We start from the raw sequence: 20,891 nt of genomic DNA, 5'->3' as shown, positions 1-20,891 counted from the left end.
TTCTTCTTCAGCAATGAAGTGGATATGCTTAGGGTGGGAAAAGGAGGATCGTGGTTGTTCAAGAACTATATTTTGCATCTCAAACGTTGCAGAGAAGATAATCCAATTGATGAGAAAGAATTTTCATGCGTTCTAATATGGATCTAACTATGGGGTTTATTGGAAAAATGTAAAAGTAAAGAACTCGGTAGAAGGATTGGAGGATCGTTATGACAAGTTTTGGATGCGGACCTATTTGTGATATGGCGGAAGGAAGATCGTATAATTAAGCTACTAGTACAGCTTGATGTTACCAAACCTTTGCGTAGAATTATGAAAATTTCAAGCAATAATAACCAAATTCTGGAGGTGCAGTTCAAATACGAAAAAGTTGGCAATTTCCTGTCGCTATTGTGGAAGAATTGCACGTGAAATTCGAGCTTGCAATGGTTATTTAGAAAATTCCATAGTAGGAAAACTAAAAGAGGAAGAATGGGGGACGTGGATCAGAGTGAATCAATTTGGTCGAAGAGTTGAGAGGACAAGGAGAATAACAACCCAAACCATAATTTCAGCACCGACACACAAGATCCTAAATACAAAAAACCAACTCCGGTATGTCTCATTCAAGGTTTTGCCAATCTTTTAGTAAATGATAGGAGCTTGCAAGCTAGGCCAGAAGAAGAAGAAGTTCAAAGTGTGAATAAGGCATTGCTGCTAAGTGATTCGGGGAAAACAAAATCTGAAGCTAGAGGAGCTTTGGAGGAAATACGAAAGGGAAAAGAGGAACAAACATATCAGTTCTATCATAATAAATTAGTTGGCACCTTTTCAATTGGGTTGTGTGAGGGGGAAAGGAGAGGTTTGCAGAAGAAGTTGAATTTAAAGAAATTGGTTAAAAGAAGGAAAAACCACAAATCTGTGATAGGTGCTAAAAGAATTATAACAGAGGTGGAAGGAAATTCAGCAACCAAGAAGTAGTGTTTGAAGGACAGTGAGACAGCTACAACGAGGGAGGTGCCACCCAAAATTGGCACCCAAAGAGGTATGAAGATGCTGTCGTGGAGAGAGTTCTAAGGAGAGTCGGATTTAATTCACTCTACATGGTAGATCCTATTGGTCAATTTGTAGGTTTAGCATTGGCATGGAAGGAGGGAGTAAGTATTCAGGTCTTACACTGGGAGAATTTTTTGATTCACTTTGAACTAGAGATTCAGCAAAGTAACTTGAGGTGGGAGGTTTTTGCGGTCTATTTGCACACGGATGAAACTATTAGAGAGGAACAATACTCAAAGTTATTACAATTTATTGAGAATGGTGGAGACCAAATTATACTTATGGGAGGCATTAACGCTATTAAAGCTCATCATGAGAAGGAAGGGGGCAAACCTAAATGGGCATCATTCGTAATGAGTTTTAATGACTTTATTAATGCGGGAGGGTTGGTGGATTTGGGTTACAAAGTTGATAAGTTGACATGGTCGAATAGGCAATTTGGTGGCAATTTTATCAAAGAAAGGTTGGATAGAGTGCTGGTGTCAATGCGATGGAGGGCAAAATTTCTAAATGGCTATGTTAAGCACCTAAAGGACATGGGTTCGGATCACAAGCTACTTCTTGTTGATTCGAATAGGAAGGTGAGGAGAACGAAGAGAAGATTCTAATTTCAAGAGAGATGGTGTGAGTATGAAGATGTGATGAAATTAATTAGGCATGCTTGGGCGCTAGACATGAGAGGTTCACCTATGTTTACACTGGCTAGGAAGCTCAAGGCAACTAGACATTGCATAGTGGAGTGGCAGCAAAATTCTTCATCTAATTCTAAAAAGAAAATTCAGGAAATTAAGGAAAAAATAAAAGAGGAGGCATTTAATGGCAATCAAGCTAACGGAACAGCTATCAGAGCATGGGAGGCTGAATTAGAAGATGCACTTGAGTTAGAAGAATGATATTGGAAGGAAAAATCTCGAGTCGAGTGGCTGAAATGGGAAGATTGCAATACAAAATTTTTTCATTCCAAATTTCACACTAGGAGTAGAAGAAATAAGGTGCAAGAGTTAGAAGATGCAGAAGGGAATGTAGCCACCAGCGTTAAAGGCATTGCATTAACAGCCCAACAATACTTTGAAGAGCTCTTTACATCAAGTAATCCAAGAGACCCAGCAACCAAAATTGAGGGTATCCCAAAAAAATCAATGCTGCCACCAACCGTGCACTAACTAGACCGATCACAAAAAAAGAAGTGAAAGATGTTGTTTTCTCTATAAATGCTTTTTCGGTCTTGGGAGAAGATGGATTCACTACGAAATTCTTTCAATTTTTCTGGGAAACGATTAAAGGATATGTTTTTCAAGCAGCTAGAAATTTTTTCTCAGGAGGTAAAATCCTAAAATCTCTTAATCATACTCATATTTTCCTTATTTCAAAGGATCCGAATGCAAAATCCATGAAACAGATTCGTCCTATAAGCTTGAGTAGTATTTTTTATAAAGTCTTATGAAAGATTCTAGTGCACAGGCTTCAATTTCTGACGAATAGACTCATAATTGATACACAGAATGCTTTTATTAAAGGACGGGTGATTATTGATAACGTTTTAATTGCTCATAAATTTATGCATTTTTTAAAGAATATGAGATACGATGATTATGAATTAGCTCTAAAACTAGACATGAGTAAGGCATATGACAGGGTGGAGTGGAGTTTCGTTTGGGAGGTTATGAGGAAGTTGGATATTTGCAGGAGATGGATGGAATGGATTCAGGAACTGGTGACGATGGTTTCATACTCTATTACTGTGGATGGTCAGCCTCATGATTTTTTTAAGCCATGTAGAGGGATGCGTCAAGGCGACCCTCTTTCCTCCTATCTATTTTTATTTTGCACAAAGGGATTGTCCCATCTGCTCCACAGAGGAGAACAGAGACTGGAGATTACAGGATTGAAACTTAATCAAAGGTGTCCTAAAGTCTGCCATCTATTTTTCGCAAATGATTCAATTTTATTCAGCAAAGCTACAGAGGAAAGGTGCCAAAATCTGCTTCGGATCTTACAAGTTTATTAAGATATTAGCGGTTAAGCAGTAAATCTAGATAAATTCTCAGTATTTTTCAACAGAAATACCCCTGTGGGAATTTGTGATCATCTATCACACATCTTACATGTCTCTCACATTGGCAACCAGAACAAGTATCTTGGACTACTAACGTTTATTCAAGGATCTAAAAGAGCTACATTTTCGTATATCAAGGATAAAGTGAGTCATAATTTGCAACACTGGAAGAAGGCTTTGCTATCATCAAGCGGCCGAAAAGTACTAATAAAAGTGGTTGCAACGGCAGTTCCAATCTATACTCTGTGATGTTTTAAACTACCAGAGACGTTCTTTGATGAAATTCAAAAGCTCATGCTTCAATTTTGGTAGAGACAGCAAGGCTCAGAAAAAAGGATGCACTGGATAGGATGGAAAATTTTTTGTAGACCTAAATCTCAAGGAGGTCTTAACTTCAAAGATCTTAAATCCTTATCTTGCAATGATAGTAAAGCAAGGGGTGGAGACTAATAACTAAGCCACACTCTCTTATTTATAAAGTGTATAAGAATAAATATTTCAAGTTCTCAAGCTTTTTAAAGGCAGAGGCCAGGAACAATCCATCTTGGGAATGGCAAAGTGTTTTGGAGAGTCGAAAAGTGCTAGAAAAAGAAATCCTATGGAAAATTGGCAGAGGTAGTACAATTAGGATTCAGGAAGACCTATGTCGTTGGAAATTGATTAGATATGCGACATTTTCTTACAGTTATTAAATGATAGATTATTGTCCATAGTATGAACAGTTTAAAATTTTATTCTTACATAGCAAGTTTGAATTTCAATTAAAGATGGGGCATCCGAAAAATTGAGATAATAGGTCAAAATATGCAAAATGTGATCTTTTAAGGTTATCCCGACATATTCTTTTGTCTCAGCAAACTTCAGTACCATTAGCGCTCGCAACGGAATAATTAAATTGTTGAAACAAACCAAGTATCAGTATGCTAAATCAAAATTTTACAACTTCAAATATCAAACCAGGTAATGATGCATCTATCCTAAATAAAAGAAAATCCCATACTCATCCTATTCCCAACCAGTGGGACCAACGGCTCCGGGTGCCGGAACGGAAGGCTGAGGAGCTGGAACCGGTTCCCAATCACCTGCAGCTGCAGCTATAAAAAGAACTTAGGTCAAACAAATTGTCATCTTACATTTTTTTAACAAGACTATGTTAAAGCTGTAAGAGTTTCTACCATTTCGAGGGAGAACCTTTGAAACACAAGAACATATTAAAAGCTTGATGCAACAACTATTACGCATCCAATTTATTAGGAAAAAGGAGGGAGAACAAATACGGACGTAAAGAGAATAACAATACAACCAATCAAACTGAAATTAAACCACACAAATCACTAGCATATAACCACAGATCCAAAGTTGAATAAGTTATTCTTACAAGCATCTAGGGCCCAATCAGCAGGCGCAGCTGCAATAGGTTGTTGTGGAACTGCCTCGGGCCAGGGTTGTTCTGTGACAACCGCCCATTCACCATCAGCTGTGGGGAAACCGGCAATGCCAGCAGCACCGAAGTCCTGAATGGCATATTCTGGGGCAGCTGGTGCTTCCTCCTCCTCTTGTTGCTTGGCCTCCTCAGGTTCTCTATAGAAGAATAGATCCACCTACACATGAAAAGTTGACATAAATTATCTAATATTGGAAGGTTACCACAAAATAATATTACTATCTTACAAGAAAATATGAATTTCTAGACACTTGCACGTACTGAAAGAACACTTGTTCTGAATCAAGTGCAAAGTAACAATAGTTACATTCATAAGAGCAGAAATAAGTTTTTACCATCACATCCCATTTAAGCCCTGGACGAATAATACCCCTCATCTGCAAAACCATCCTTGCTAATAGCCAAAAAAGACAACCAATACTGTGCTTCCCCTTATTATTGGCAGGAATGCCAACATCAACATACCGCATTGGAGAATCAGTGTCGCAAAAGGCAATGGTTGGAATATTTCCAAGAGCACCTTCCTTAATCGGCTGCACAAAAATGGAAAAACAAAAATGAGATCAACTAATAGCAGGATTTCAAAGCCCCATGAAAACATTGGTAGTTAAAAGTGAAAACATATTATATATACAACATTACATCCTCAACACAACCAAAAAACTCTTTGAACATCTAATGTGGTACCTGATGATCAGTCCTTGGATCAGTCAGAATGAGAAGGCGAGGCTCGTTATAGGATGTCTGCATCTGATTAGTGAATGTTCCAGGAGTGTGCCTTCCAGCAATCGCATTTGCACCGGTGTATTGGGCAAATTTCAAGACTGCCCTCTGACCATATGGCCTAGCAGACTGAACAATGATATCCTGCGGGTTCTCGATGGCGACAATAATCCTAGCAGCAAGTTGGAGCTTCTCCCATGTCTTGCCAAGGTTAATTATGTAAATACCTGGTAATAGGAAATACTAAAAATCAAAAAAAAGATAAAATGCGTGCTTTATTCAGTACAATGTACAAACGAAAGAAGAGTAAATTGACAAAAGTACACATAAAAGAGTTTGGGATGGACAAAAATACCTACTAAAGATTCGTGAATACAAAAGTATTCTTCAGATATTGTTTTTGATAGTCAAAAGTGTCATCCTGTTAATAAGGTTTGATATTTACAAATCTTTAATGTGTACTTTTGTCCATGAAAAACAATCTTTGGGTGTACTTTTATATTTATAAATCATAGCCTGTATTTTTATCCACTCCAAACTCTTTCACGTGTACTTTGTATATTTATTACTGAATTTGAATGATTATAGGCATCTTAAGGTTTGATAAATTTTGGAACAGAAGTTACCCGTTTATAACAAGCTAATAAAAAGCACATAACAAAAAACAGAACCCTATAGACATGAAAAGATAAATAAATAAACCGAAAAGAAAATTCACGAATGAGCAAGGAATATATAGACACAGAATAAATAAATAAATTTCTACACAGATCTCTGTGTATTTAATATGAGCAGACGAATATCAGAATAAACCCAAGATATAACGTTACAAAATTAAAATGCCCTTCAAATTCACCACAATCGACTCACGCTTCAATCATATTCATATTCACAACCAAAAAAGTAACCGAGAAAATAAGAAAAAATTATCAAAAGAAGAGTATTTTACCATCATTGCGGCGTTTGAAGACATAGCGTTCCATCTGGAAGTCGCAGTTTTTGGTTCCCAAATGCACCTCAGCCGCAAGCATCATCTGGATGTCTTGCTCCTTCTGAGAGAGCTGGCGCGGCGCAGCAGCGGTTGTGGTGGCGGCGGAAGTGGCCATTGTTGCGGTGGAGATTTGGTCTCTTGAGAAGATTTGGAAACGCTTGAAGGTCCAAGTAGTAGTAGTGGCAGCGGCGAGAGGAAGAAGGTTTGACGAGTGAGGGTTTGGAGAGGCACTTCTGTTTCTCTCACATTAGATCAGTCGACCATAATTTATATATACAAATATAATTACGAAAATTATAATTTTAAATTATTTTTTTTAAATTAATTTAAATTATAATAATTTGATTAATAAAAAAATAACATGTTATATATATTTATTTTTTTTAATTTAGTGTTAATTAGATTAATTCTAAAATAATTATTAATCGATTTTAATAATTTATTTTTTTTAATAAATCAGACATATATACTGAATATGATCATAAATAATATAGTAATAGTTAAATTCATCAATAAATATATTGGTTATCATCACACTATAAAACAAATTAAATATAAAGGCTATTAGCACTTATAAATCTATAAAATCGTATTGTCTTTGATTCGCGTATAAGGGTTTACTTATCAAACAAACTTAAAATATGAACAAAAATATTTATAAATTGGACCTAGCATCACTTGAAAGAATAATGACAAATGTCGTCTTATTCTTGTCAAATTTGGATGAGACTTTTCATAACCTTATATATTAATTTTGTTAAATAATTATATATATATATATATATATATATATATATATATATATAGTTCTATACATATACGTAAATAAAAAAGTATATGAATTATATTTTGTTAAACTCTATGTTACCGGTTATTAAAAACATTAAAATATAAACCAAAAATATTTATAAAATAGACCTGACATCACTTGAAAGAATCATGAAAAATAATCAACTTATCTTATTATCCATAAGAACCATTTGTATGTAAGTCATTTTGTTCTTGTCAAATTTGGATAGAACTTTCCATAACCTTATATATTAATTTTGTTAAATAATTATATATATATATATATATATATATATATATATATATATAAATAAGTAGTTTTTCTTAATATATACATATACATAAATAATTCTATACATATACATAAATAAAAAAATATGTGAATTATATTTTATTAAACTTTATGTTACTGGTTATTAAAAACATTTAAATCACATATATTAATTATTTTTTTATTATAATTATTTTATTTTATATATATAATTTTTTTTTATTCTACAATTATGCAATAATTTTTTATTTTATATATATATATATATATATATATATATATATATATATATATATATATATATATATATATTCCTCAATTTCGATTCTATTCATACGCATATTAACAGTTTTTTCTAATAGTGATTTTTAATTTTTTGTTTTTCTTTTTTTCACGTATCTTTCTTCTTTTAAATAGTGATGTTGTAATATTTTTTAAATATATTTTTATTAATAATTACATTACTAATCTAAAATATAAAATGAGAAAAAAAGGTGATACATATATCTAAGAAAGAAAATAAACTTAAAAATCAGAAAAAAAAAAAGAAATTTTATTTTAAAAAATGTAAAAATAATATATTCAAAAAGAATAGTTGTAATATATAAATGAGTAAACTCCCATTTGTACCCACGAGAGTTGAAAACGCTGACATATCTACCCATAAAAAAAGAAAATTACCATTTGTACCCATGAAAAATAATTTTTACAAGCAAAATTATCCAAGCCCTAAAAAATTAAATAAAATCCCTAAACTACCCCTCTCTCCACCACTACCACTATCATCTCCTCTCCCCTCCTCTCTCTCTCTCTCTCTCTCAATCTCGATGGAAGCGGTGTGGGTGCCATGGCCATCGGATTCCCTGGGAGAACGGTACTCAAGGGTGTCATTCATCTTGCCGTTGGTGGCCTCGTAGTCGGTGGAGTAGCGAGCCCCAATAATCTTTCGGTTGCACAAGGCGGTGGGGAAGTCCCTTCCAGCGACGCAGCTGCCAGCTTGATCGAGGTCATCTTTGGAAGGGAAAGCACGAGAAATGAGGCCCAACTGCTTAGCCTCGGAACTGGAAAACCGGCGAGCTGTCAAGGCCAACTCCATGACATTACCGTAGCCAACAATTAATGGCAATCTCTGAAGAGTGCCGAGATCAGCAGCCAGGGCCAAATCAACCACCTTCACCGAAAAGAATGCGTCCTCCGTGCAATACCTTAAGTCACAGGCTGTCACGATGTCAATTGCACCACCGATGCAAGCGCCATGGATACTAGCAATCATTGGCTTCCGGCACCGCTCCAACGCCGTGACGGAATCTTGCATCGCCAGGATCTGCCGACGGAGACTCTCCCCGGCATCGTGGTAGGTCTGCGTGATAGATTTCAACTGGAAAATGTCGATTCCGGAGCAGAAGTGATCACCGGCGCCGGATAACACGATGACGTTGATGTCATGGTTGTGGTCTAGGGCATACAGGGCTTTGGGAAATTCAGTGAAGAAATCATGCGTCAGAGCGTTGCGTTGTCTCGGGCGATTCAAGTATAGGTGGAACACCCCTGATTTGGGGTTCTTCTCTACTACCTCTAGGGTTTTGTATTTCTCTTCCGCCACTGATTTTCCTAATTTCCTTTCCAGTTGGGAGGAACAGGGCCGAGGTCGCGGTCGTTGAAACTCTCTCTGCCGAGGTGCTCTTCTTCTCCGGGGAAGCGGCAGCAAGTGTTGCTGTGATTGTGAGGATGAAAGTGAAGAGGGTGTGGCAAGGAGCCATTGGAGCAATGGTGGGAAAGAGGGGTGGTTGTTGGGTGAAGAGGGTGATGGTTGGGTGAAGAAGGTGGTGGTGGGATTTGAGATTGAAAAGGAAAAGAGAGGTGGTGGCTGGCTGAAGAGGATTAGGGTTAAAAAGATGATTGGGTGAAGGAGGTGGTGTGGTGGTGGAGATAAGGGTAATTTAGGGATTTTAAGTAATTTTTTAGTGTTTGGATAATTTTGTTATGCGAAATCCATATTTCATGGGTACAAATGGTAATTTCCTTTTTCTATGGGTAAATATGTCAGCGTCTTCAACTTTCGTGGGTATAAATGGTAGTTTACTCTATATAAATTGAGTCAATAATTTAAATTTCTCTAAAACTAATTTAATCAAATACCAATATTAGAAATAAATTGTTTAAATAATATTTAATCTATTCTGGTCTTTAGACACGTATAGATTAGAGTCATTCTCGTAACGACAACGAACTGAAACAATATCGTAAGTTTGAACGTTTAGAATTCATACAAATTCATACAATTCCTTTGTTTTTTGAAAACTTTATGTATCCCTGATAGAGTTGAATCGAAATTCCTTTTATGAAAAAAGAGTTACAGAGATCGCTTTGATGTGTTAGAGACTAAAATCCGGAAGTCACTATTTATATTTGAGTGTGACACCCATTAAACCCAAAAGACCGAATAAGATAGTATCTTTGGTTTTATTCTCATTTAATTCTAAATCAAAAGTAATAATGACTTATTTAATTCAACATTTATGATAATAAATGAGATGACTATTATATAAGTCATTTAATGTAAAATAGCTTAATTTATGATTATAATTAATATATGTATTGCCCATAAATAAATTAGGAAATAATAATTTCGTAACAAAATAATTATTCAATTTGAATTACAATTAATTGATTGATAGAAATTATAATAAATTGTATGATATTTAAATAATTAACCAAATCAATTAGTTGATATAATTAATTTTTTATAATAAAATAAATTTAATGATTTAAAAGAAATAAATTGAAAAACACCATCAGAAACATATTACGACAGTTTTATCATTAAGTGCAAAAATTTAATTTTTACATAATAGAATAGATATTTAAAGATTATTATATTAAACACAAACTAAAAAAATACACTAAACAAAATAAAAGCATCAATGGTAATATATAACCTAAAAAATTACTTAAATTAAAAAAGAACCTAAGATGAATTATAATAAACCTATATATGAGAAGTAAAAATAAAATAAATAATTAAAAATAAAGTAAAAAGGGCAATTAAAAAATTTAAAGAAGATAGAAAAGATAATGTGTGGAGTAGATAAAAAATGTATTGTAATAGAAGATTAATATAATTAATTAATACAAAGGATGAAAGAGAAAAATTAAAATACGATCTTATTAAAAAAAATTCAAAAAAAATATTTAAAAAAAACCTATTAATCAACTTTTATAAAAATATTACAAAAAATTTAAATTATCTTTAAATAAAATAATAATACCCTTAAGAATTATTAATCAAAATAAATAAAAAAAGAATTAATATAAAACAAAATCATAGAAAAATATTAGCAAAATTAAGATAAGAAAACAAATTTAAAAAATTTCAAATATTTTATCTGAAGTACAAAATAGAGAAGGAGAAGAGGGATATATAAAATAATAAGATAATAATTTGAATTAATTGAGTTCATTTATTTCATTGCTATATATATTATTTATTAAATAATTTAATATTTATCTCGATCATATTAAATAATAAATTAGTTATAATTAATTTGGTTTAATGAATCAAATAAAATTTAAAATAATTTGATATTTACTCTAATTAAATTAAATATTTGAATTTATGATTAATATAATTTAATGAATTAAATAAAATATTAAATAATAAAATATTTATCCTAAACAAATAAAATTACATAATTGATTAGTTATAATTAATACAATTGAATCAAATATATTAAATTGAAAAATAATTTAGTTAATTTGTGTCTTAAGGACACATTTTAAAAATATTTATTTTTTAACAACTTTTATAAAAGATTTTTTTATAATATTTTTAATCTATAGTCTAAAGGCACAATTATAATAACTCATTAAAAAGTACTTAATTATTTAATATAAATAATTAATATAATTGATTTAGTTCAATAAATTAAAAGAAATAAATGTGAAAGGAAGAGATAAAGAGAAATTAAAGTAAAATTATAAAAATGTATATCCATTAAAAAGCAATAAAAAAAGTCCCGTTTAGTTTTTTATTTATTAACTATTAATTTATTATAATTAATTTCACAACATTTATTACACATTATTCATCTTATAAATTAATACAATCAATTTATTGATATCTATTATCGATAATTAATTATAATTGATATAACTCATTTCACTATACTTTCTAAATAAATAATTAAAAATACATGTCTCAATTTTTTGTTAAAGTAAAATAAAATAAAATATATAAATTGAGTAGATATAAGTCCGAAAATTATAAATTTTATTAACAACTCAAATAAATTAATACCATGAAATTAAATTTAATGTCTATTTTAAAAATAATTACTGACTTTTTATTTTTTTAATTATTAATAATTTAAATAAAATAATATCCTATAAGTTATTTTGTTATTTATTTTAAGTAATTACTAATATAGTTGTTTGGAATACCAAGTGTATATTATCAACATAACTTTATCACGGGTATTTCAATCTTATCATCATTGCAATTTTGTACCGTCTTACTTTTTTTAATTGTTATTATGTTATTAGAATTATTATATAATATTTAAAAAATTCTTTAAAAATAGAAATAGCGATGACACCTTGAATAATTAATTTAATAGAATTAAATTTAAACAAATAAGATGATTCAATCAATTATATAAATAATAGTATATTTATAAATATTAATATTGAAAATAGTCTCACTAATGTAAATGATCAATACAATAATTATATGAAAAAATAATTAATTATATAATTGCATAATTTTCAAGATCCTATATAGTTAAATCTAACAGACAAATAAAAAAATAGCTATATGATAATGTCCTAATATTTTAGTATACTATAAATCATATTATAAATTTATATATTATATTATAATTTTAAGTCAACTCCTTAAGCACATTATAACATAACCCATCTAAAACGATACAACAAATTAACGAATATCACATGGATTATAACATACACTCTAAATTGTCACGATATTTCAAATAAAAAGAGCATCAATACAGAGAAATCAATGAATATATATAACTAAAATAAAGAGCAACAAAGAGATACACAAAAAAAATAAAATAAAGAGAACCAATAAAAATATTAACATATAAAAAACATACACAAACAATGTATATATTAACTGTGAATCATAAAAAAAGACAATACATACATATATATATATATATATATATATATATATATATATATATATATATATATATATATATGAATTGAAGTACACATGACAAAATAGAATATTACAAAACAAAATTATAGTAAAATTATTTAAAAACAACACAAAAATGACACATTTTTTTGTTAATTTTAATCAGAAGTTAAAATTTATAAAAAAAGTATGCGCCTAATAATAAGCAATTAAAATACAAAAATTTAAAAAAAATATAGAAAAATGAAATGTATAAATAAAGATAAAAGAAACAAAAATTTAATAAATTATAAAAATTGTACTCAAACACGAGAGAGAAAGAGGGGGAGAGAGGGAAGGAGGGAGAGAGAGAAAAGAAAGCGAATGAGTAAAAAATATTTGATCTGGTATAAATAGATAGTATTGAGAAAAATAAACTAGTTAAATTAATTTATATATTTCGTTATCATATTTATTATTTATTAAATAATTCAATATTTACTCCAATCAAATCAAATAATTAATATAATTAACTAAATTAATTAATTCATATAATTAATTATAATTAATCAATTCATATAAATTATAATAAATGGTGAGATTTGAATATCTAATCAAATTAATTAATTGATATAATTAATTAATTATAATTGATTTACTTTAACGAATTAAATGGAATAAATCAGGTAACACCTTAAGAGCATGCCGCATCAGTTCTGTTATTAAGTGCAAAAATCTGATTAATAAAATTATTCTAATAACGAAAAGCTTAAAATAAGAAAATTTAAATATATTATCAATCGTTGAAATTGCATATCTGAGTTTGTCACGAATTTAGCAAAATTGAACTTAAACTTAGAAAATTCAATCTCATTATGTACTCCACTTCGAAAATCTTCGGGCAGACGTAAAAAGTATGGAGGGGATGGAACTTGAACTTGCCCTATAAAGTTCCGTGGAAACAATTTCTCAATAAAAAATCGAGCTCCTCCCAAGAAAGCTAACTTTAACCACATTTCATTAGGTTGGTCATAATAGGTAAGTAGATCCAACTATCCTTCGGTAAAGTAGAGATTATTGCTCCTTTGAATGCTTACATCCATGTAGTTAGAACCCGAATCAGTGAAGACAACTCAATGAGGTATTTCATGGATGTGATGCATTGTAAACGATTGTGGCAAAAGACAATCGAACTGGAATATTAGACGATAAGAATAACTTAGAGTAACAACAATTAATAAATATCAAAAGAATAATATAATAGAATGAATATATGAAAAACATTATAAAAAATTATAAATTGTACCTTAAAAGGATCAATTTCAATAAAAAAATGAAGAATACATTCTTATTCTATGAAGTAGTAAAAAAAATATAAAATTATGAGTTGACTCTCAAATTTAGATTCATATACCACAGAAAAATACTATATATAGACTTTAGTAAAACAAAAATAAATATGTAAATTATTTATTATTAAGGTAATTTTTTATTAAATACAGTAATTATGCATCATATATTAATTTTGTTAAAATTATATAATTTAATCATATCATAATTAGAATCATTATCTTCTATCATGATCAGAGAAATTTCGGACAATAAATAAGAATATTATACCTAATATACACAGATTGAAATAGAAAAGGGGTAGAGATATATTATCATGGACGGGTTTAATAACTTAAAATGTTTGAAATAAGTATCATAAGAAAATAGAATTATAATGAGTTAAAGTAATAAAAAACATAACTTGTACAATTATTATATGCTAATGCTAAAAATAATTTTATGTAATCCTATTATAATTTTTACAATTATCCGTGATAAATTATTATAATTTTAAGTTTTTACTTTACCCACATGATAATGTCAATTTTATCAATTACATTTTATTATTATTATTATTATTATTATTATTATTATTATTATTATTATTGAATAATGAATAAGAATTAAAATTATATTAATATTTTTATAATTAATATAATTAAAATAACTACAAATATTTAAAATCAATTTGCGTTATTAATATTATAAGATATCATTTTATGATTAGAATCAAATATTCTTATCATGATTACCACGACTGGTGTCATTATCATATCATTATTATTATTATTATTATTATTATTATTATTATTATTATTATTATTATTATTATTATTAAAATGATTAAAAGTATTTTTAATTGATAATTGAAAAGTAGTTTAATAGTGCATTACATATTGATTTGATATAATTATAATGAAGATATGTTCCTAAATTAGTATAATTATATATTATTCATTAAATATTAATTATAATATAATTATAATAAAGATATTCTTTATAAAATAATTTAGAATAGATGAAAAATTTCATTCATTTTGGAGGGAAACAAACTCACGAGAGATCGACACGTCACCTTTATTAGTTGGGAAAAAACCCAATTTTAGTATATTAAGTAAATATAAAACTATTTGAGAAAGGACAATAGGTCCTTAACTTTTTGGCTTGCCGACATTTAAATTTCTAGCGATTTGAAAATACATTTAAATTTCTGACCTTCTCAAAATTTGGACACATTGATCCCTGTTTACTTTGGGCCTGGCAGATCCAATGAAAAAATCAAGCACAGCTTCCATTGTACTGGCCTAGGCAATATACGGATGTACACGTGAAAGAGTTTTTAAAATGAGATAAATTAGCCCCAAAAATTTATATGTCCATATTTTGAGAAAGTTAAGGATTTAAATGTATTTTCAAATCATCAAAGATATACATGTCCGCAAATAAAAAAGTCAAAAACCTATTTGTCCTTTTTTCAAACTATTTAAATCCTTACTAAATTTTACAAACTAAACTCTATGAATTAAACTATAAAGTGTAAACTGAATTCTATATCTTATCCGTATGAAAATAAAATATTTGCTCAAAATATTAGTCAATATTAAAAAAAATATTAATTTTTTATTATTTTTCATTTTAAAATAAAACTTCAAATTCTATACTTCTATTTTAGAGTAATATGTAAGAAGTGACAAAACGGATAAAATTTGCTGGGCCAAACCGTCAAAACAATAAAAAAAGATAGACTGGGATGAGATTTGCACCCACCAAACCCACAGACTTTAACGGAGTGCAACGATCTAGTCCGGCAGGCCAACTATATGTTTTCATTTTAGTGGGCATTTTGGTCAGTTTACTAACATCATATAAATTTAAAATTAAGGGAATTAGGGTTCACACAACACAGCACTGCATTCTTGAGCCTTTGTCCTAGTGCCCTCTGTCCTCTGGGTTCAATCAAACACACAGAATCTTGCCCTCTCTCACTCTAGCAACATCGTCGTGCTGGTAGTCCTAGCTTTTCTTTTGCGCTGCACATGAAGCCCCTCAGCGGCACAAAGAATCAACAGCGACTCAACTCTAAAGGGGGTAGTTTCACGCTGCCAATCAAAAGCTGCGGTTGGCATGGCTGTGTAAGGTGCTCGTCGATCTCCTCGCACTGGCGCCCCTGGCACTCTCTCCCTCTCAAAGGTGCTCTGTCTTCCTCTCAAAGGTGCTCTGTCTCTCCCTTTCTCAGCTTTACAGTGGATAGCGGTGCGTGCTCTTCTTCTCTGCCAGTGGCGTTTTCTTCTGGTATTAATAAGCTTGATTTGTTTATTTTTCTTAAAAGAGGCAAGACAGGGCAGAATAACAAGTTCAGCCCATATCACTTTTGAGGGGCCGACCGGTCCGTCTCGTTTTGTGGTGGACTTTGGTGGAGCGGATAGCCCACTTTACCACCCCTAGTAATATGTTTCATCACAAATCCACTCCCACTAGAAGAAAATAGATGCTCTCCAGTTTTTTTAACACTTGACAGAATCCAGTGTGATCTCTCACCTTTGATTTATAAGTGGGACCAGAAATAAAGAAGAGAGAGCACTACAAGAAAATGAAATATTTGTAACAAAAAATTTGTATCAAATTTAAAATTGTTACAAAAAATGATTTTTTGTAATAATAATTAGTGATTGTTACAAAAGAATAATGTTTTGTAACAACATTACAAATTGTTACAAAACATGATAATATTTTGTAACAACCTGTTTTATTTTGTTACAAATTATGTTAGTTTTTGTAACGAGATAGTATTTTGTTACAAAATATTGTAATATTTTGTAACAAAAAAAAGAAGTTACAAAAATTCGAAATATTTTGTAACAATTTGTTTTTTTTGTTTCAAAAACTCTAATTGTTTTGTAACAAAACAACTTTTTGTTTCAAAAACTCCAATTGTTTTGTAACAAAAAATTAATTTGTCACAAAATTTAATATTATTTGTAACAAGTTAATTATTTGTCACAAAATATAAGTATATTTTATAACAATTTTTTTTTTAAATATTAAACACTTTAAGAGTAAAAAAAATTGTGTATATAATTTTTTCAAAATAATTTTATTTTGTTTCAAAAATTAAAATTTTTTACATACTATTTGTATTCATTAGCCCTAGCTATAACATTCAATATTTTTGAAAATCTAAATATAAATAAATTGTGATTTTATCTTATTAAGTTTAAACTTTATAATTTTAGAAATTATTTTATTAGAAATAATTAAATAGATTTGGAGATAATGTAGAGTTAAATAATTTAAATTAAATAATTGATATTTTGGGTTTAAACTGTACTTTATAAAGTATAATTAATATATTTATTTTATACATTAAATTAAGAATAATTATTAAAACTAAATAATATATTAATAAATTGTGTTCTTAAATATCTTTAATGAAGTACATTTAATTTTAAAATTATTATTTCATCATTTAATTTTATTAAAATATCTATTTTATCAAATTTTCTTTATAAAAACTTAACCCTAAATTCCCAAATAAAAAACCTTAATTTTCAATTACAAATTCTATCCTATTCTCCCTTTCTCCTTTAACCTAACACACAAAACACAGAAAACATAAGAAAGCGGAGAAATAGCTAGGCCAGGAGAAGGAAGAGAGGAAAAGGGGGGATATCGCCGATGGAAAAGGAAACTGCTGTAAAATCCAGAACTTTTGAAAAGTTTTATTATGGTCAAGTCTTAAATCACATAGTTATTTACAATTTTAATTTCAAAAATTATTTTATTAAAGATAATCAAAGCAAGTTTTGATTAATTGAATTTAAAATAAATTAAGATTATTATCCAATTTTATAATTATTGAATTATTTTCTATATTTAAATTATAAAATTTTTAATTATGAAATAATAAGAATTTTATATGATTTGAACTAAATAATTAATATTTTAAAATATTAATATTGTTGTTTTAAAAAATAAAAAAATTAATTATATTATTTTTAGTTTTTAGATTTAAACATTTTATTAAAAATAATTTGTAAAATTAATGAACAATAATATTTTTATACATTATTATTGTTGGATTAAAATTTGGTTTTCAATTATTCTATTACCCTAATTTTATTTAAATTATCCAAACTATCCCTAACCAAACCCTAATTCACTAAGAACGAAATCCAACCCAAACCCCTCACTCTCAGCCGCAACACTTCTCTCCCTTCAGCAAACAATCCGAAAAATAAAAGAAAGAAAGGGGGAAGTAGGGGAAGGGGCCGCGGAGAAGGGGAGGAGGAGAGGAAGAAGCTCCGCGCCGCTGTCCAACCCGCCGCGCCTCGCCGCCGGATTGCCGCGCGTGAGGAGCCGTGCCGTTGCCATTGCCGTGGGTGAAGTTCACCGCTGGCGCTAGTTGAGGCCGTTGCTGTGGAACAGAGATGAGAGAGAGATCGAAACGGGCTTTGAAGAAGAGAATCGCGCGAGAAAGGAGGAGAGTCATCGCGGACTGGCCGTTGGGGGAGCCGCTGCTGTGAGCTCGCGTCGTGGGCACCGTCGTACCCTGGCCGTGTTGCTACTGCCGTCATGCCCTGGTGCCGTCAAGTGAAGCAACCATCGTTGCTTGGGAAGAACCCGAAGAGTGAGAGGGAGCCCGCAGAGAAGCCTCTGCTCCCATTCCCTCTTGTCATGAAAGATGATGATGCCATTTTCCCAAATCTTAATGAAGATGACATTTCATTTTGTGCTCTTTGTGATTTTGAGGTTAGAATCTTAGTTGCATACTATGTGCTTACCATTTAATCACAATTGAGTGCTCTTTTCTATGCTATTATATGAATCAGGTGAAAAAGCATAGTAAGCATTGCAGGACGTGCAATCGATGCGTCGAAGGATTCGATCACCATTGCAAGGTGTGTAATAAATGAATTTTTGTGTTGAAGTAAAATCTGGAGTTGTAAATAAAATTGCTATTATTAGACTAGCTAGTCTTTCTGTGTTGGAATTTTTCAATTCTCTTTACTCATCGCTCAGGATTTTACACTGTCTTTCAATTTCAGAACCAAAATTTAAAATAAAAAGGGTGTTTTAATTACATGAATTAATTATGTTCCAATATTATTGTCTTATTACGTGTACAGCTTATCATTGAAGGAGGGACCACAATTGCTGTGTTTATCAAGTGCTTTGCGAATAAAAGAGGAATGGTAAAGGAGCTTCATAGGAAGCTTCACGTAGAGTTTCCAAGAGAGGTTCTCGCCACCATATGTGTAATATAGTTAACTCAGCACTTCCACCTCCTACCAGTACTGACAGTGAGCCTGAAAGGGAAGATGAGAAAGAAGTTGATAAAAAAGCTGTTGTTACAAGCCTCATAAGTGAAACGGTAAGTGGTTTAACTGCAGACTTATGTGGATAAGCATGATGAGTCATTTAAGTAATCCTTGTATTTGTGTGTGCATTTGTTGTTGAATAATTTCTCACATTAAGCTGTTATTGCTGCTCTATACTTGCTGTTGGTTGCTGCTGATTTTTCCCCCTCATTGCTTGATTATTGAATGATTGTTAAATTCAATGAGAAAGAAAATGCTGCTGAGTTATTATTGTTTGTGTTGGAATAGATGATGGTTGCTGAACTGAGATTGGTTTTATTGATAAATCTGTTGCTGAAATCGTTTAGTTTGACTTGATTGATTTTCTGTTGAATTAATGGATAAACTGCTATGCCCATGCTGCTTGCAAGTGTAATGGTTATTGACTTCAATGAATAGAATGCTGCCTAAATCCATTACCTTTGTTCATTTTACTGTTTTGGGTGCTGTATGATGGGCCATTGTTTGCTAAGCTGCTGAGTGCTGCTCTGCTTCTTGCTGGTTTGATTGATTTTAATTGTTTCCTCATTTTTTCTTGTTGGAATTGGCTTATTTACTTCCTTCCTATGAATTCATTATGATTTTCTGTGTTTTTAACTGTCAAAGAATTCATATGGAATTTGAATTGATTGATTGAAATTGTAAAATAGGCAAATTTACCGCTGAAATGCTGCCGGAATTTATTTTAAGCTGTTTTCAATATTCATCTTTGATTCAATTAATTGATTGAGTTGATATTTAATTGCTTTTGGTTTTCAACTGTTGCTAAGCTCAATTGATTGATTATCCAGCTAAGTGCTTCACTGTTTTGGTTGTTGGAAGCTGGAAGTTTTGGATTTTGTTATTCACTATTTGGTTGTTGTCCTATTTGGTTGCTCAATTAAACTGCATTGTGTTGTTTGAAAGGGTGCAAGTTGTGAATTGGTTGTGTTTGTTGGAACCGTGGACGGTGGAAATATCCAAGTTTTAGGGGAGGTTTTGCCGAAAATTTTCTAAAAATTTTGGATAAAACTTAGTGGAAAAATTATAATTAGTGTTATATCTTGTTTCTAACATTTTTGTTTCGGTTTTTCTTATTTACAGGAGTGCTGAAATGGTGACCATATGCTACCTTGAGGGCTCAAGAATGTTTTGATACATAGAGACACTAATCTATGTTAGAACTTTTATGTTTTGGTTGAACTAATCAATGTATTCACTAGCTAATGTTATTTTGTTTAATGACAATTTTAGCTAAAAAGATCTTATTTGACTTATGTATGTTTTTGCATATTATATATATACATGTAAATTTGCTTATTAAAAGCGTTAATATATTAGTTAATTTAAAAAATAATTTAGTAAATTATGCATGTAATTTATAATAAAAAAGTTGTTACAAAATAATTAATTTTGCTTTCGTAACTAAAAAAAATGTTACAAAATCATGTTACATTTCGTAACAAAATTTTTTGATAGGAAAAAAATTGACTGTCACGAAAATTACCTTCAAGATCAAAATTTGTTACCTCTTTTGTAACGGCTTTTAGTTTTTTTGTATCAGGAAAAATTGTTACAAAATATGGTATTGAATTGTAACAGTTTCATTTTTCGTTACAAAAACTTTTTGTAACGGGACTTACTGCAATGGACCCTTTTTTTGTTACAAAAAACTTTTGTTTCAAAATTTTGACGTTTGTAATAATATTTTTTGTTACAAATACGCCTTTTTCTTGTAGTGAAGATAGAGTAATAAATGGTTAGATTAAAC

General features: G+C 30.3%; 3 protein-coding genes across 3 annotated transcripts; 1 reads left to right on the top strand and 2 right to left on the bottom strand.

The window, feature by feature from the left end:
• Positions 1-4,061: 4,061 nt before the first annotated feature.
• On the bottom strand, positions 4,062-6,382 carry LOC112702991 (small ribosomal subunit protein uS2-like). The gene is made up of 5 exons (XM_025754264.2): positions 6,208-6,382; positions 5,223-5,485; positions 4,871-5,068; positions 4,470-4,692; positions 4,062-4,185 (listed from the first exon to the last, which is right to left on the bottom strand). Exons 1-5 carry the CDS (start codon positions 6,362-6,364, stop codon positions 4,097-4,099), a joined length of 930 nt encoding a protein of 309 aa, XP_025610049.1. The 5' UTR covers positions 6,365-6,382; the 3' UTR covers positions 4,062-4,096.
• A 398-nt stretch (positions 6,383-6,780) lies between these two features.
• LOC112701432 (delta(3,5)-Delta(2,4)-dienoyl-CoA isomerase, peroxisomal) lies at positions 6,781-18,273 on the bottom strand. Its single transcript, XM_072198792.1, has 3 exons — positions 18,103-18,273; positions 8,069-9,023; positions 6,781-6,785 (listed from the first exon to the last, which is right to left on the bottom strand). Exons 1-3 carry the CDS (start codon positions 18,271-18,273, stop codon positions 6,781-6,783), a joined length of 1,131 nt encoding a protein of 376 aa, XP_072054893.1.
• On the top strand, positions 15,572-20,440 carry LOC112702990 (protein S-acyltransferase 18). The gene is made up of 4 exons (XM_025754263.3): positions 15,572-18,533; positions 18,614-18,682; positions 18,911-19,155; positions 20,225-20,440. Exons 1-3 carry the CDS (start codon positions 18,357-18,359, stop codon positions 19,046-19,048), a joined length of 384 nt encoding a protein of 127 aa, XP_025610048.1. The 5' UTR covers positions 15,572-18,356; the 3' UTR covers positions 19,049-19,155; positions 20,225-20,440.
• Positions 20,441-20,891: the final 451 nt, after the last annotated feature.

This window comes from Arachis hypogaea, chromosome 7, assembly GCF_003086295.3.
Source record: "Arachis hypogaea cultivar Tifrunner chromosome 7, arahy.Tifrunner.gnm2.J5K5, whole genome shotgun sequence".
Lineage (NCBI taxonomy): Eukaryota > Viridiplantae > Streptophyta > Magnoliopsida > Fabales > Fabaceae > Arachis > Arachis hypogaea.
This window is presented reverse-complemented; position numbering and strand designations above follow the sequence as displayed.

Coding starts and splice junctions, on each gene's coding strand:
- LOC112702991 (XM_025754264.2), bottom strand. CDS start 6,364: ATGGCCACTTCCGCCGCCACCACAACCGCTGCTGCGCCGCGCCAGCTC. Junction 5,486..6,207: donor CTTCAAACGCCGCAATGATG/GTAAAATACTCT, acceptor TCCTATTACCAG/GTATTTACATAATTAACCTT. Junction 4,186..4,469: donor TGATTGGGCCCTAGATGCTT/GTAAGAATAACT, acceptor TTCTTTTTATAG/CTGCAGCTGCAGGTGATTGG.
- LOC112701432 (XM_072198792.1), bottom strand. CDS start 18,273: ATGACTCTCCTCCTTTCTCGCGCGATTCTCTTCTTCAAAGCCCGTTTC. Junction 9,024..18,102: donor CCGGCGGCGAGGCGCGGCGG/GTTGGACAGCGG, acceptor TCACAATCACAG/CAACACTTGCTGCCGCTTCC.
- LOC112702990 (XM_025754263.3), top strand. CDS start 18,357: ATGCCCTGGTGCCGTCAAGTGAAGCAACCATCGTTGCTTGGGAAGAAC. Junction 18,534..18,613: donor GTGCTCTTTGTGATTTTGAG/GTTAGAATCTTA, acceptor TATATGAATCAG/GTGAAAAAGCATAGTAAGCA. Junction 18,683..18,910: donor GATTCGATCACCATTGCAAG/GTGTGTAATAAA, acceptor TTACGTGTACAG/CTTATCATTGAAGGAGGGAC.